We start from the raw sequence: 13,122 nt of genomic DNA, 5'->3' as shown, positions 1-13,122 counted from the left end.
GCTCCTGATTTGGACCTTGGGATTTCTGTCCAGTGCTCCAATGTGGGTCTCTGTCTCTGTCTCCTTTCATTGCCTGATGAAGGTTAATATCCAGGAGGATGACAATATGTTTTTCTTTGGGTTCACCCTCTTAGGCTTACCTCACTCAGGATAGTGTTTTCTATTTCCGTCCATTTGCACGCAAAATTTAAGAAGTCAATGTTTTTTACTGCTGAGTAATACTCTAATATGTAACTTATACCTGTCAGAATGGCTAAAATCAAAAACACCAATGATAGCCTTTGCTGGAGAGGTTGTGGAGTAAGGGGTACACTTATCCACTGCTGGTGTGATGCAAACTTGTGCAACCACTTTGGAAAGCAGTATGGCGGTTCCTCAGGAAAATTTGGGATCAACCTACCCCTGGACCCAGCAATACCACTCTTGGGAATATACCCAAGAGATGCCCTATCATACAACAAAAGTATATGCTTAACTATATTCATCATTGTTTGTAATAGCCAGACCTGGAAACAACCTAAATGCCCTTCAATGGAAGAATGGATGAAGAAAGTATGGAATATACACATATTAAAAGTTTGTCTTGAGTATCAGTGGAACTTTACACTTGGCCTTTTGAGCAATACTGGAATAAGACTGTGAACATTCATAGAAATTAACTAAAAATGTTTTACATTTTGAGATGCACATGAGAATTTGGGTACCAAACTATAGTTCAGATATTCAGTTTTCCTAAAAAGGACACACACTAAATGTTAATCTGAAGTTTGGTACTATAGGAATGTAGTGAAAACATTAAGATTGTGACCTAATGGGAGACCTTCCATTTATTACAGTTTCATTGAGAAGATATCAGGATCCTAGGTTCTTCATCCTCTTTAATAATTAAGAAGGATCTGACATATTTTATTGTCTGTTTTCTTTTCCATATTCTAAAAATAATAGGAATTAACAAAATATGGCAAGGTTTTCCATCAGGTAGATACATTTTCATACAAATCAGAATTTGTTCCAGAATGAAGTCCCAGTACATGGAGTGATATGTTACATCATTTTGGTTTTAATAGTTCAAATATTTGAATAATAGAGAACATATCTCTATAAATCATCTTTAAAATCATATAAAAGACACACAAGACACATGAACACACAAACACACACATAAACACACATATAGGAATGAACACACACACAACACCGCACACTTACTAAATTATTCACAAACTACATTTGGTATTTGGATGCTGCTGTTGCTACTTTTATTTACTACAGTTCCACTGAAGCAGAGAGGTGCTTTGAAAGTAGTTTGCTTCCATAAGACCAGTCTGCCAAACCTAGGGCTCACCTATTCTTCAGAGCAGCTTATGGATCCATTTCGCTTCAGGCTGTAGGATAAAGTTCAAAGATGAAAATAAAAGAAAGTATCATTAGTTATAGAGAATGCCTGATATGTTAAAGATTATAATTAAATACACAGTATTGTAGATTGAGAAGAACTTGGAATGTTTCTAAATGCTGTCCCTCCCTGGACTCCAGATCTCTAATTCCAAATCTTTGAAGATGTTGTCCAGGAATATACGTATTAACCCCTGGAGTGCACTTAATGATACTCAGGGTTAAGAAGTACCAAATACTACTCTAGTTTCCATTCTTTGTAGAGAAACTAAAACCCTTTAGGAGTCACATTATTAGTCTATCTTCGAATTTGAAAATATAATATAAAATATAAAGTAACAGTAACTTCAGATTGTACAACACAAATACTTTCATATGTGTGTATTGCTATGTAGTCTTTCTACATGTATATATATGTTGTTCTACTAGCTTCAATGTCATTATTTTTTCTGTGTCTTCCTCTTAAATTATAGACATTATATCTGTGTATGTATAAATGCATATATGTACATAGTATTTTATATTTTGATAAACCAGAATTTTATAAAATTAATTCCAGAGTTTTTCTGGATAATAATAATAATAATAATAGATAGTATTGTAATCTTCTTAATGTGTATGGTTTGAATTTTTCTATCAAAATTTTTACATATTTGGAAATTTCTTAAATAGTATTATTTCATGTATTATCTCACTGTTCCTACATATCCTGACGAGCCTAGATAAAAATTAAGATGGTAACAGGGAAGATGAGACAGGCAATAATGAATGAAAATGAAAAGAATAACTTCAATACCTAAGAGTAATTTAGATTGCCTTGTACTTATCATGACAGTAGGTCTCAGCTCTACCAAGATATGAATGGACAATGAACAAGGTAGAGGAAACAGACTTGTTGTGCATATCCCATACTTCAACCAAAGATTACAGAGATCTACAAATATATGATACTATATACATGCAGCAACTTCCAAAGTGATTTGTATATTCATGTATTCCCCCCACAGAAAACCACACGCTATTTGGAAAAGGGGAATGGAAGGAGCGATCTCTTGGTTATGAAAAGTTGAAATTATAAACAAAGTATTTATTCCCAAGAAGAGGGAGTTAGTCTGAAAAAGATGCTTAGAAACCAGAGGAGATACTGTCACTTCTGGAAGATAACTTGTGTTTTCTGTTGTAAGAATCAGGGCTCATTATAACCTTTTGTTTCCACTTGAATAGAATAAGGAAGTTTTGGGCATTCCTGAATCTTGGTTTTCTTTTTACCTGTTGTGTGCATTTTGTTAACTGAGACTTACTGCATTGAGCAACTTCTAAAGGAATATTTTTATGCTTCATTTAAATGGTCCCATAGTGTTTTGATCAGTTTTTAATTTTGTTTTTTTTTTCAAGTGTTTTATACTTAAGCATTTCCATAAAATGACTATAAGTAAAATGTTTAAGTCACAAACTATTTTCCCCTACTCTAGTCAAAATAAGTGTTTCTCTATTGAAATTTAAGCATTTGTTTGACAACTTGGTTGTTTCAATGGACTCTTCATCTTCCTTGCCCCCAAGTTCCAAATTTGATAACTGTTAAATATCGAATACTGTTAAACATAGAATTAATAGAGAATTATTGCCTACGTTATATATTCAGACTTTTAAACTTTCTCTTAAAAATCCAACTTGGCCTAAATTACTAAATAGTAAACTTACCAAAGGAGCATATCTTGGTTTTGGAGGTGGAGGAGCCAACTTGCACCGACAGACACGTTTGGGCTTAGGTGATGTTCGCAGAGGTTCACAAGGAGGGAATGGCAGCTTTTCTCTTGATGAAGGAATTCTGCCACACGTATCTCTTTCCCCGCTTTCTCTGAAAGTAGTCTTTTTGGATGATGTTCTGAATCCTCTCTTTTGTTCTGATGTTAACTTCTTTGAGTCTGTGGATGTGGCATCTGAATCATCAGTGGTCTTTATAACCTTTAACACCAATGACCCTTCAGATTCAGTATCTGAGGGCCTTACAGCTCTCCTTATGTCTGCCTTGGAAGATCCATCAGAAGCTGAATCAATATAACTAAATATGTCCTTCCCCAAGTCTTTCATGGCTTCTTTCTTTTCCTTCTTTACTTCACTTTCAGACTCACTTGCAGTAGAATCTACAGTTTTTTTTGCATGCTCCTTTTCTCCTTTCTTTGTAATTTTCTTATCTTTCTTCTCACCTTTCTTTACTGTTGGGTCGTTTTCAGATTCAGAATCAGCATCAGTAGACAATGTATCCTTGATAGGCTTATTCCTGTTCGCTTTATTTTCCTTCTTTTCATTTCTCTTGCCCTTGTTTGTCTCTGCATCAGATTCGGAATCAGTATAGAAGGCATCCTTCTTTTCATCTTTCTTCAAACGTCTCTTTTCCTTCTTTTCACCCTTTGAATCTGCAGATTCAACATCAGTAGATTCTGAACCCTTTTTGTCTGCATCCTTTTTTTTCTTATCTTTCTTTGAATCCTTGGAGTCATCAGATTCACCACCAGTAGACTCTGTATCTTTCTTTTTCCTGGGTTCTTTTTGCTCTCCTTCTTTTTTTGCACCTTTTGAGTCTCCAGAATCAAGATCAGAGTCCTTTTCCTTCTTTCCACCCTTCTTCACAGGCTTTTTTGCATTGTTCTGTGAGCAATTTGTTGACCATTCTTCAGGCTTTGTGGGTTCATCTTTGAACTTATTTAGAAATAACAATAAGTCCATGTTTGAGGTATTTATGCTTGCTAATGTGTTATCAGAAAATTCCTTAGATTTCATTTTGGAGTCTGTATTTGGATTGTCCTTCCAAAATGTAGCTTCATTGTTGGTCTCCTTGGAATTCATTAAATATTTGTCATCATTTCTTGAATCCATTTCCATGGTTATTTGGGAATTGTTGGATTCTAGATTTGTTTCTGATGTGGCATTTGGCTTCTTAAATAGTTCACTTTTGTGTGACAATTCTGATGGAATTTTTTCTGCATTGTTTATTTCAGGTTTGCCGTCGGTTATCATTTTCTTGGGTTCCAGGTTTATTACAGATGAGCTTAATTTTTTCTTGGATTTTTTCTTCAAAGTTGTTCTTTTATCATCTTTGGACTTTCTAGTTTCAGCCATTATATATTTGTTGTGAGGATTATAAAGATATTCGAATGGAGCCTTCATAATGAAAACTAGGGAAAAGGGTGGCTTTACGAAAAGTTCTCGGAAACATTGGTTTATCCATATAATAGTTGTTTTCTGACCTTTCTCAATTATCCTTTTCTCCTGCCTCTGAAAAGTTTGGAGAAAATTATGATAAACATTTGTGAATGAGCTATATATTTTTATTATAGCATAAAAATTTATCTTTTAATTAAACATCTCTCAAAATATTTTTTCTATTTCAAGATGTGTGTGTATTTGCGTATGTGTGTGTGTGTGTGTGTGTGTACAGTGTGGTGTATGTGTGGAGTTTAGAGGACAACCGCAAGGAGGCAAGTTTTCTCCTTCCATCAACTGGGTCTAAAGATCAAGCTCAGGTCATCAGGTTTGGTAAAAAGTACCTTTACTAACAGATTTATCTTGCAAACCTTTAGTTGTGTTGTTGTTTCAAGTATTCAGTAGAAGGTCCAGCAGTAAATGGTTATATGAGATTAAATGATGACTATGTAGGAAAGGATGGAGAGTATATTATTATACAAATAATGCACAATCATAGAATAAATGCATTGGTTGTAACTGAGCTTTGGGAAACACTTTAAAATCTTTTTAAAATCACAATGGATTATTCATGGACACTAAGTTTTCATTTTGCTAATGAAAGATCCAATTTATAATAACTCCACTTTAAAGAAGCAATAGAAAACTTGAATCTCCCACTATCAAGTATCATGAATTTCTGTTTTAAGAAAACAGGGATGTTCCACATCTTTAAAATTAGATCTAATTTCAAGATTTAAATTTTGATCTATTTGATCCACCACTTGTAGATTTGGGCTGACCATTTTTTTAAAAACTTAATAATGCTAGTGTTGAGAACCATGTACAAATTAGCAATGTATAAGTGTGTGTGTGTGTGTGGGTGTAACAACAATTACATGGATTCAAAAGAGAGCAAGGAGGGATATATGGAAAGTTTTGGAGAGAGGAAAGGAAAGGGAGAAATGACATTATCATAGCCTTTTCCCCTTTTTGTTGATTTTTATTGAGCTCTATATTTTTCCCTGCTCTCCTCCATGCCTCTCCCCTTTCCCCTTCAATCCTCCCCAGGGTCCCCATGTTCTCAATTTACTCAGGAGATCTTGTCTTTTTCTACTTTCTACTTCCCTTGTAGATTAGATCCATGTAAGTCTCTCTCAGTGTCCTCTGGGATTGTGATTTGTAGGCTGGTTTTCTTAAACATAGCTTTTATAGTTTTATGCTTTATTTAAAACCAAATTGGTAGGGCTGGTAAGATAACTCAGCATAAAATGGTACTTACTCTACAAATTGGGTGACCTGAATTGGATTCCAGAGTGGAAGTAGATAAGCACCTTCTGAAAGCTATACTCTAAATCTATGTACACTCATGCTTGCACTCATATAAACACACATTATGCACACCCAGATCCACTAATAATAATAAGTAAAATAATATTAAATGCTTTTGATAAAAATAACAGTTATTATAAGTTTGAAATGTAAATAGTACATAAATATAACACAAAAGAATACTGTCTCAAAAGATAATACCAAAGCAATGGAATATTTATGAAAGATAAGTACCTATAGAGATTATTGTCTTCAAAATATTGATATGATGTAATTATAATCTCAAAAATGAAAGAAAAAGCTTATTTTTATTTATTTATTTATTTTTTTTGAAGATTTGTTCTTTATTTTATTTTTTTGTGTTTTTGTTGAAATTAGGAGCGGCAGGGCTGTGTCCCCGGCACCCGGCCGCCCGCATGGCTAGTTTATACCCAGAAATAATTACACGGAAACTGTATTCTTTCAAACACTGCCTGGCCTGGCTAGTTCCAGCTTCTTATTGGCTAGCTCTTACATATTGTTCTAACCCATTTCTAATATTCTGTGTAGCCCATGAGCTGGCTTACCAGAGAGGATCTTAACCTGCGTCTGTCTGGAGTGGGAGCATCATGGCGACTCGAAAAGCTTATTTTTAAAATACAGTAGAACAGTTTGTTCTATAGATTCTGCTTCTGAATATTGTAACTCAAATTATGTCTTAGTTATGTTTATATATGCTGATATCAGTACAAATTTAGTTTTAAAGTGACTTTTTTCTATACTTACAGGAACTGCAATTTGTAATTCTGAAGATCCTGATCCCTTCTTTATATCTCGCAGAGGTATTTTGGTATTTTCTTGATTCCACTTTTCAGTCTTTTGACCGACTGAGATAAGAAAGACAAAATAAAAAATTGGAGTTAATAGCCAGACTCATGCATTGAAAAACATTGTTATGTGAATTATACTATTTAAGTAAAAGTAATTTCTATAGTTCTTCCTCTTTTATAAAACTATTTTTCTATTTGTCATTGGCTTATGTTTCACAGAACAATTTTTATTTTTTATGTAAAACAAATTTTCACAGATATTTGCCTAAATAATAATATTAAACTTGTTATAAAGCAATAGGAATGAAATATATACATATTCCAAATCTTTACTTTCAAATGCTTACATTGACTCCTCTGTCTTGATATCTTAATGTCATTTTGGTTAAGTGGGAGATAATATAATATGATTAATTCTTTCATGATTTCTATAATAAATAGCTTAACACTAAGAATAAAGTAACCAGTGAATGCCTTAATTTTCAGAGATGTCTCAGATTTACCCCTCTGAATTTAGTGCTACCTGAAACCACAAGAATTAGACCAAGAAATGCAAATATTCTTGTCCACTTTATAAAGTCTTTAAGGACATATGCATATTAGAGGTTATTCAGAAAAATCAAACTGTCTGAAAACTATGACAAAAGAGGAACTGGGAACAAGATTCAGGATAGTGTTCCTAGAGAGAAGGAGGTTAATGAGAGATGGGATGACTTTTTATATATATTTGAAGAGCTGCTATATGTGAAGGTAGTCATAGTAATGACTACAATGTAGCTGATACTGCTAATAGCTAATTTTTTATATGTCAGGTTATGTTCTAAGACTTCATAGTTGTAAACTCAATCCTTGTAAATTCTTTTTGCATTAGATAATGCCATTGCATATTGTATAAATATATAAAAACACACTATCTTATGTTAAATCTCTTATTCCAAATCACAAAACTAGTAAATAGCTGAATTAAGATTTACAGGCAATTTGGCCCCAGACACAATCCCTTAACTGAAGTGTTACAATGTTCTTTGTACATTTACTGAGTGTAAGACTGGAACTGCTTGCCTTTTTCAACTTTAAGTTTTGTAATTATGAACTTTGAGCACAGGGAGAGTTTATGAGAGTAAGCATGATTCATATATGAGAAGGAAGAACAAACTAAGTCAATCTCTTATTTGAAGTCAACTAATAAGTACAAGCTTCAAAATCAGAAGTATTCTGCACATGCATATGTATGTATGTATGTATGTATGTATGTGTATACAAGCATGTGTCAAAATTGCATCAAATTCAGGAAAGTTTATATCTTACCACATTTACTAAGGAGTACTATCCATTTGTTGCTACAGTGCTAAGAAATATAAACAAAAATAAATTTCAGAGAATAAATTCTTACTCAAAACGTGATCATCATATGTTGTGTTTATTTCCAGTCTGTAAAAGATGAAAAAAATGTTTTAACTGAATTTGTACTGTGGGTAATTATCATCATCATTGTGTTTTTTCCTTCAGTACCTACACTTGAATATGTTTAATGCACTTTCTCATCAGTGATTTCTTCAACATAGAATAAAAACAAACTAGAATTATTAGATGTATTTAAATTTGAACCCAAATTATTTACACTTCCTTAAAAAGTGTCTAATACCCAGAAAAGACCCATTCCATAGTCATCATTAAATAGCTATCTATTTATGTGTTTATTATTTAATTCCTGAATTTATTATTTGTTTTTCATTCTGACCAGTTTCTTCTCCATCCTCAGCTCCCAGTCTTCCCTATTCCCATCTGCTCCTCTTCCTCTCTTCCTTTCTCTTCATAAAAATGTAAGCATCCCATTGGTGTCAACAAAGCATGGCATAGTAAGTTCAGTAAGGTTAAGCATCTCCCCTTGTAGTAAGACTGGACAAGGCAATCCAGAATGAGGAATAGGGTTTCAAAAGCCAGCAAAAAGTCACTCAGGTCATTTCATCTGTTAGAAGTTCCACAGGAAGACTAAGCTACACAACTGTATTATATATTCAGAAGGCTTATGTCAGTTCCATGCAGGAACTATGCATAAACCCTCGTTGTTAGCTTAGTCTCTGCAAGATCCTATGAGCCCAGTTTCTATGGGTTTCTTGTGATGACCTTGACTTCTCTGTCCCCCACAGTCTTTTCTACCCATCTTCAGCAGGATTTCCTGAGTTCCACCTAAATGTTTGTCTGTGGGTCTCTACATCTATTTCCATCAGTTGCTGAATGAAGCATATCTGATTACAATTAGGATAGGCACCAATCTACGAGTATAGCATAATTTCACTAGGCATCATTACATTGACTTTTTTTTTTTTTATCTCCTGACATGTTTGGTTCTATCCTAGGTCTTTTGGTCATACAGCTTCTGTGACCTGGTGCCGCAAACACTGTCAGCAGTGAAACTCACTCTTATGGCATGGATCTCAGGCTGGACCATTCATTGGTTGGCTACTTCCACAATCTCTACATCACCCTTACACCCAGAACATCCAATAGGCAGGACAGACTGTACGCTGAAGGTTATTCATCTGGATGGTGTCCCAATCCCATCCACTGGAAGTCTTTCCTGGACAGAGGAAATGGCCAGTTCAGGCTATATATGCCTTATTGCTAGGAGTCTTAATTGGAGTCATCCTTGTAGATCCTTGTACTAGGTTTCTGTCTCTCCCCTAAATGCCCTCCTTTTCCAGTCATCACTTTCAGTATCCTCCCCCTCCAACATACCAAGTGCCTCATGTTCCCATCTCTACCCATCCACAGTACACCCATGAAATCTATTCTATTTTTTTCCCAGGGAGATCCTAGTGTCCACTCTTGAGCCCCCATTTTTTACCTACCCTCTCTGGGTCTGTGGATTATATCACGAATATTCTTTATTTTACAGCTAATATCCACTTAAAATTGAGTATGTTCAATATTTGTCTTTCTCGGTTGGGTTACCTCACTCAGGATGATCTTTTTCTAATTCTATCTATTTGCCTTTAAATTTTTTGATGTCATTGATTTCAACAGTTGAGTCATGCTCCATTGTGTAAATGTATCACATTTTCTTTAACCATTCATCCATTGAGGAACATCTAGATTACTTCCATGTTCTGATTATTATGAATAAAGCTTCTGTGAACATATTTGAGCAAGTGTTCTCGTGGTATGATTGAATATATAGCAACTTGGGGGAATGTAAGATTTTATTTCATCTTACAATTTATAGTCCATCATATAGAAAAGTCAGCACAGAAATTCAAGTCAGGGTCCAGGAGAAAGGAACTAAGATCATGAAAGAATGCAGCTTATTGTTGTTCAGCATTGTTTGCTCAACCTGCTTTCTTAGACATCTCAAGCCTAGGGATGGCATTGCCCCAGTGAGTTGTAATCACACACATCAATACCATTCAAGAAAATGCACTACAAACATTGCTACAGACAAATTTTATGGAAATATATTCTCAATTGGGAGTGCCTCTCCCCAGATAACTCTCAAAATTGGGTCAAGCCGATATAAAGCAGTCCAGTACAGGGGAAAATAATGTTAATACAGTACTCATATATGATATTTAAAAATAAATTATTAAAAGATATACATAATGTATAGGCTTTCATTTGTAAATAAGTATCAGAATTAATTTTTAAATTTTAAAAACATATGCCTGAGTAGAGTAAAAATCTCTGAATTTTATTAATCAAGTCTACACCTAAAACTTAGTTACTTATTTCTGTTCCACAGCCATTGCTCTGAACGTTTTGGGAAAAAAGCAGTATAGATTGCTTAAATAGTTCACCTTTTCACATTTTTCTTTTTCACATGAAATTGTAAGATGGCTGATGGAGGAAGGTCATTGGTTAATTATAATAAACCAACTGCTTGGCCTCATAGCTTAGAACATAGAGGGGAGGAGTAAACAGAATAGAATTCTGGGCGGAAGAGGAAGTGAGGTCAGACTCTGCTCTGCTCCCAGAGAGACTGGACAGCTCTGCTCTGGAGCAGAGACGCCATGCTCAGCTCTGCCAGATAGACACGACAGCTCTGCTCTCTGGAGCAGAGACACCAGGATGGATGGAGGCTAGAATCTTCCTGGTAAGCGCACCTTGGGGTGCTTACACACATCATTAGAAATGGGCTAGTCCAGGTGCGAGAATTTGCCTGTAAGGGCTAGAGTTCATGGGCCAAGCAGTTCTTTAAATGAATACAGTTTGTGTGTTGTTATTTCGGGCATGATCTAGCAAGTGGCTGGGGTGTTGGGGACGCAGCCCCGCCGCCGCTTCTTATTACAACAGATGGCCTAGGTGTTTGTGGTTAGAGCACATTAATTGAATGGAGTATCTAGTGTATTTGATGAGATGTGTCTCTAGAAATTTTTCTTCTGCTTGAGTATGTGCATTGATTTTTAGTTCCTTCATATAATCTATGTTTTCTAAAGTCTCTTTTCCAAAAAAAATTTTATCACAAAACCCATTCTAAGAACATCCACTTAGTATGCATTGTCTGCATACACATACATGTGTGTGAACATACATACATACGTACATACATACATACATACATACACACACTACTGTAAGAGTAATTTTAGAACTTATATGTTAATGTAAGCCCCAGAGACACAGGTTATAGATGTGCTCTCCACAATCCATCTAACCCCAGTAGCCTGACAGTAGTATTCGGATCTGTCTCAGTACCAGACAACCACCACAGATTCAGACACCAGGCAGATTCATTGGCATCCTCTTCTTGACAGTTCTAGGTACCGGGTGCATTTGAAGACCACAGTGCAAGGAAATAGTCATTCTCCAGACATCAGATAGCTCTCTACACCGGTCTGAGGCATCTACACTCACTTTTCAAATTTGCTGAGGTCCCAGACTGGCTTTCACAAACTGAGATCTGGAATGACTCATGAAGCTTCACAGACTAGTACAAATGCTGCAAATCCAGCCTTCAGACAAGCCCCTTCATATACAAGATCTGGGCCACCCAAAGCAAGGACAACCTCTGAGGGTCCATATAGGTTGATATATTGCCAGTCTAGCAAGATTCCATATTTCAATCTCACATAGACATTAGGTTAGCCTCAAGAGTATTAAGACTTTAGGCTAGAACCAATGGGCCTAGCTATCTTCTGAGTAATAAATATTACTAGGTTCTGAGTAATAGATATTAATTCTGAGCAAACATAGGTTACCTTAGGCCTTAGACTAGCATCTACAGATCCACCTTCCATAGAAGCTACCCAAAATGTAATTTCAAGGGTTACTCAGTGCTAGAGAGAGCTCTGAAACCTCAGTCTATAAGTCAAACCTCACAAATCCACACTTCAGCTGACCCAAGCTCTAGGTTAATCTGCACACATTTCAGTGTCAGGTACATGAGTTATTCATGTGGACTATGGTTTTTAGGTAGCATCCACATTCCCAGGCTGCAAGCCAACATGCATGAATTCCATGGTGCATTTCAATAGCAGACATAATCCATAGTCAAGCAGAAGAATCAATTAATTGATTGGTGAAGGAAGATCATTTGAAATTAGTAATCAAAGAAACAAACAGAAAAAAGTAAATTAATCTATAATAATTATGGAATATCATCAAGTAAGTTAAAGTACATATCATGAAAAAATAAAGAAAGGAAAGGGGCAAAAACTTATTTGAAGAGACAATGATGAAAAACTTGCCCTACCTGGAGATAGAGGGAAACTAATACCAAGGTTCTAGAGAGCAAACAACACCAAAGGTATTTAACATAGTTAACTTTACAAACATATTATCAGTCAAATTATTAAATGTTAAGGACAAGGAAAAAGCAGAAAGCATCCAAATAAAAATAAATCATCTTTGGAATTAATGAATGGATTTCCAGATATAAGCAAGAATGCATTACTAGTAGACAGGAAGTAGCAGCAAGAGGCTTGTTGAACTGGTCTATATAGCAAATTCTAGGCTAGATAGTATTACATAGTCAGACCCTGTTTCAAAGCAACCAAAACTGAGGGCATGTCTCTCTAAAGAAAATTAGAAAACATTTTGACTGATATTTTTGGTATCCAAAAGGTAACAATTTCATATAAATACCGGAAGTATGCAAAAACCTTTTGGAGAGTTTTAAGCTCTCACACTAAGGCTACCCGCCCAGAGACGGTGAGCCTCAAGGTCCTCAGTTAAGAGAGCCCGGCACCCTCAGCCCAGGCTGCAGGGGCTCCTGTGTTATCCTGGATCCTGCACTGCCTGCCCCGTCCTTCCTTCTATCCCTGGATCACTGGGCTACCAGGCGGCCCTGTTTAGGTGCTGAAGAGTTCCATCTGGACGGGTGAGTGTGTGCTATCCAGGGGCGATAGTCCCGGAAGAGAGCACAAACCCCCCTCCCCCAGCTCCTTCTGCAGGGCTGTCTTTCTTA

General features: G+C 35.7%; 1 protein-coding gene across 1 annotated transcript in view; it reads right to left on the bottom strand.

The window, feature by feature from the left end:
- Positions 1 to 1,352: 1,352 nt before the first annotated feature.
- Positions 1,353 to 13,122, bottom strand: part of Cylc1 (cylicin 1) — a 19,690-nt gene continuing 7,920 nt past the window's right edge. Inside the window, exons 3-6 of the mRNA XM_050127554.1 lie at positions 8,113 to 8,150; positions 6,676 to 6,776; positions 3,097 to 4,671; positions 1,353 to 1,385 (exon numbers count right to left, since the gene is read on the bottom strand). Coding sequence (XP_049983511.1) covers positions 1,353 to 1,385; positions 3,097 to 4,671; positions 6,676 to 6,776; positions 8,113 to 8,150 — 1,747 coding nt within the window. The remainder of the gene's footprint in view (positions 1,386 to 3,096; positions 4,672 to 6,675; positions 6,777 to 8,112; positions 8,151 to 13,122) is intronic.

This window comes from Alexandromys fortis, unplaced genomic scaffold (assembly GCF_014885135.2).
Source record: "Alexandromys fortis isolate MF-2015 unplaced genomic scaffold, M_Fortis_MF-2015_v1.1 scaffold_188, whole genome shotgun sequence".
In the NCBI taxonomy this organism is placed as follows: Eukaryota; Metazoa; Chordata; class Mammalia; order Rodentia; family Cricetidae; genus Alexandromys; species Alexandromys fortis.
The sequence above is the reverse complement of the archived record's forward strand: the minus strand, read 5'-3'. Positions and strand labels throughout refer to the sequence as shown.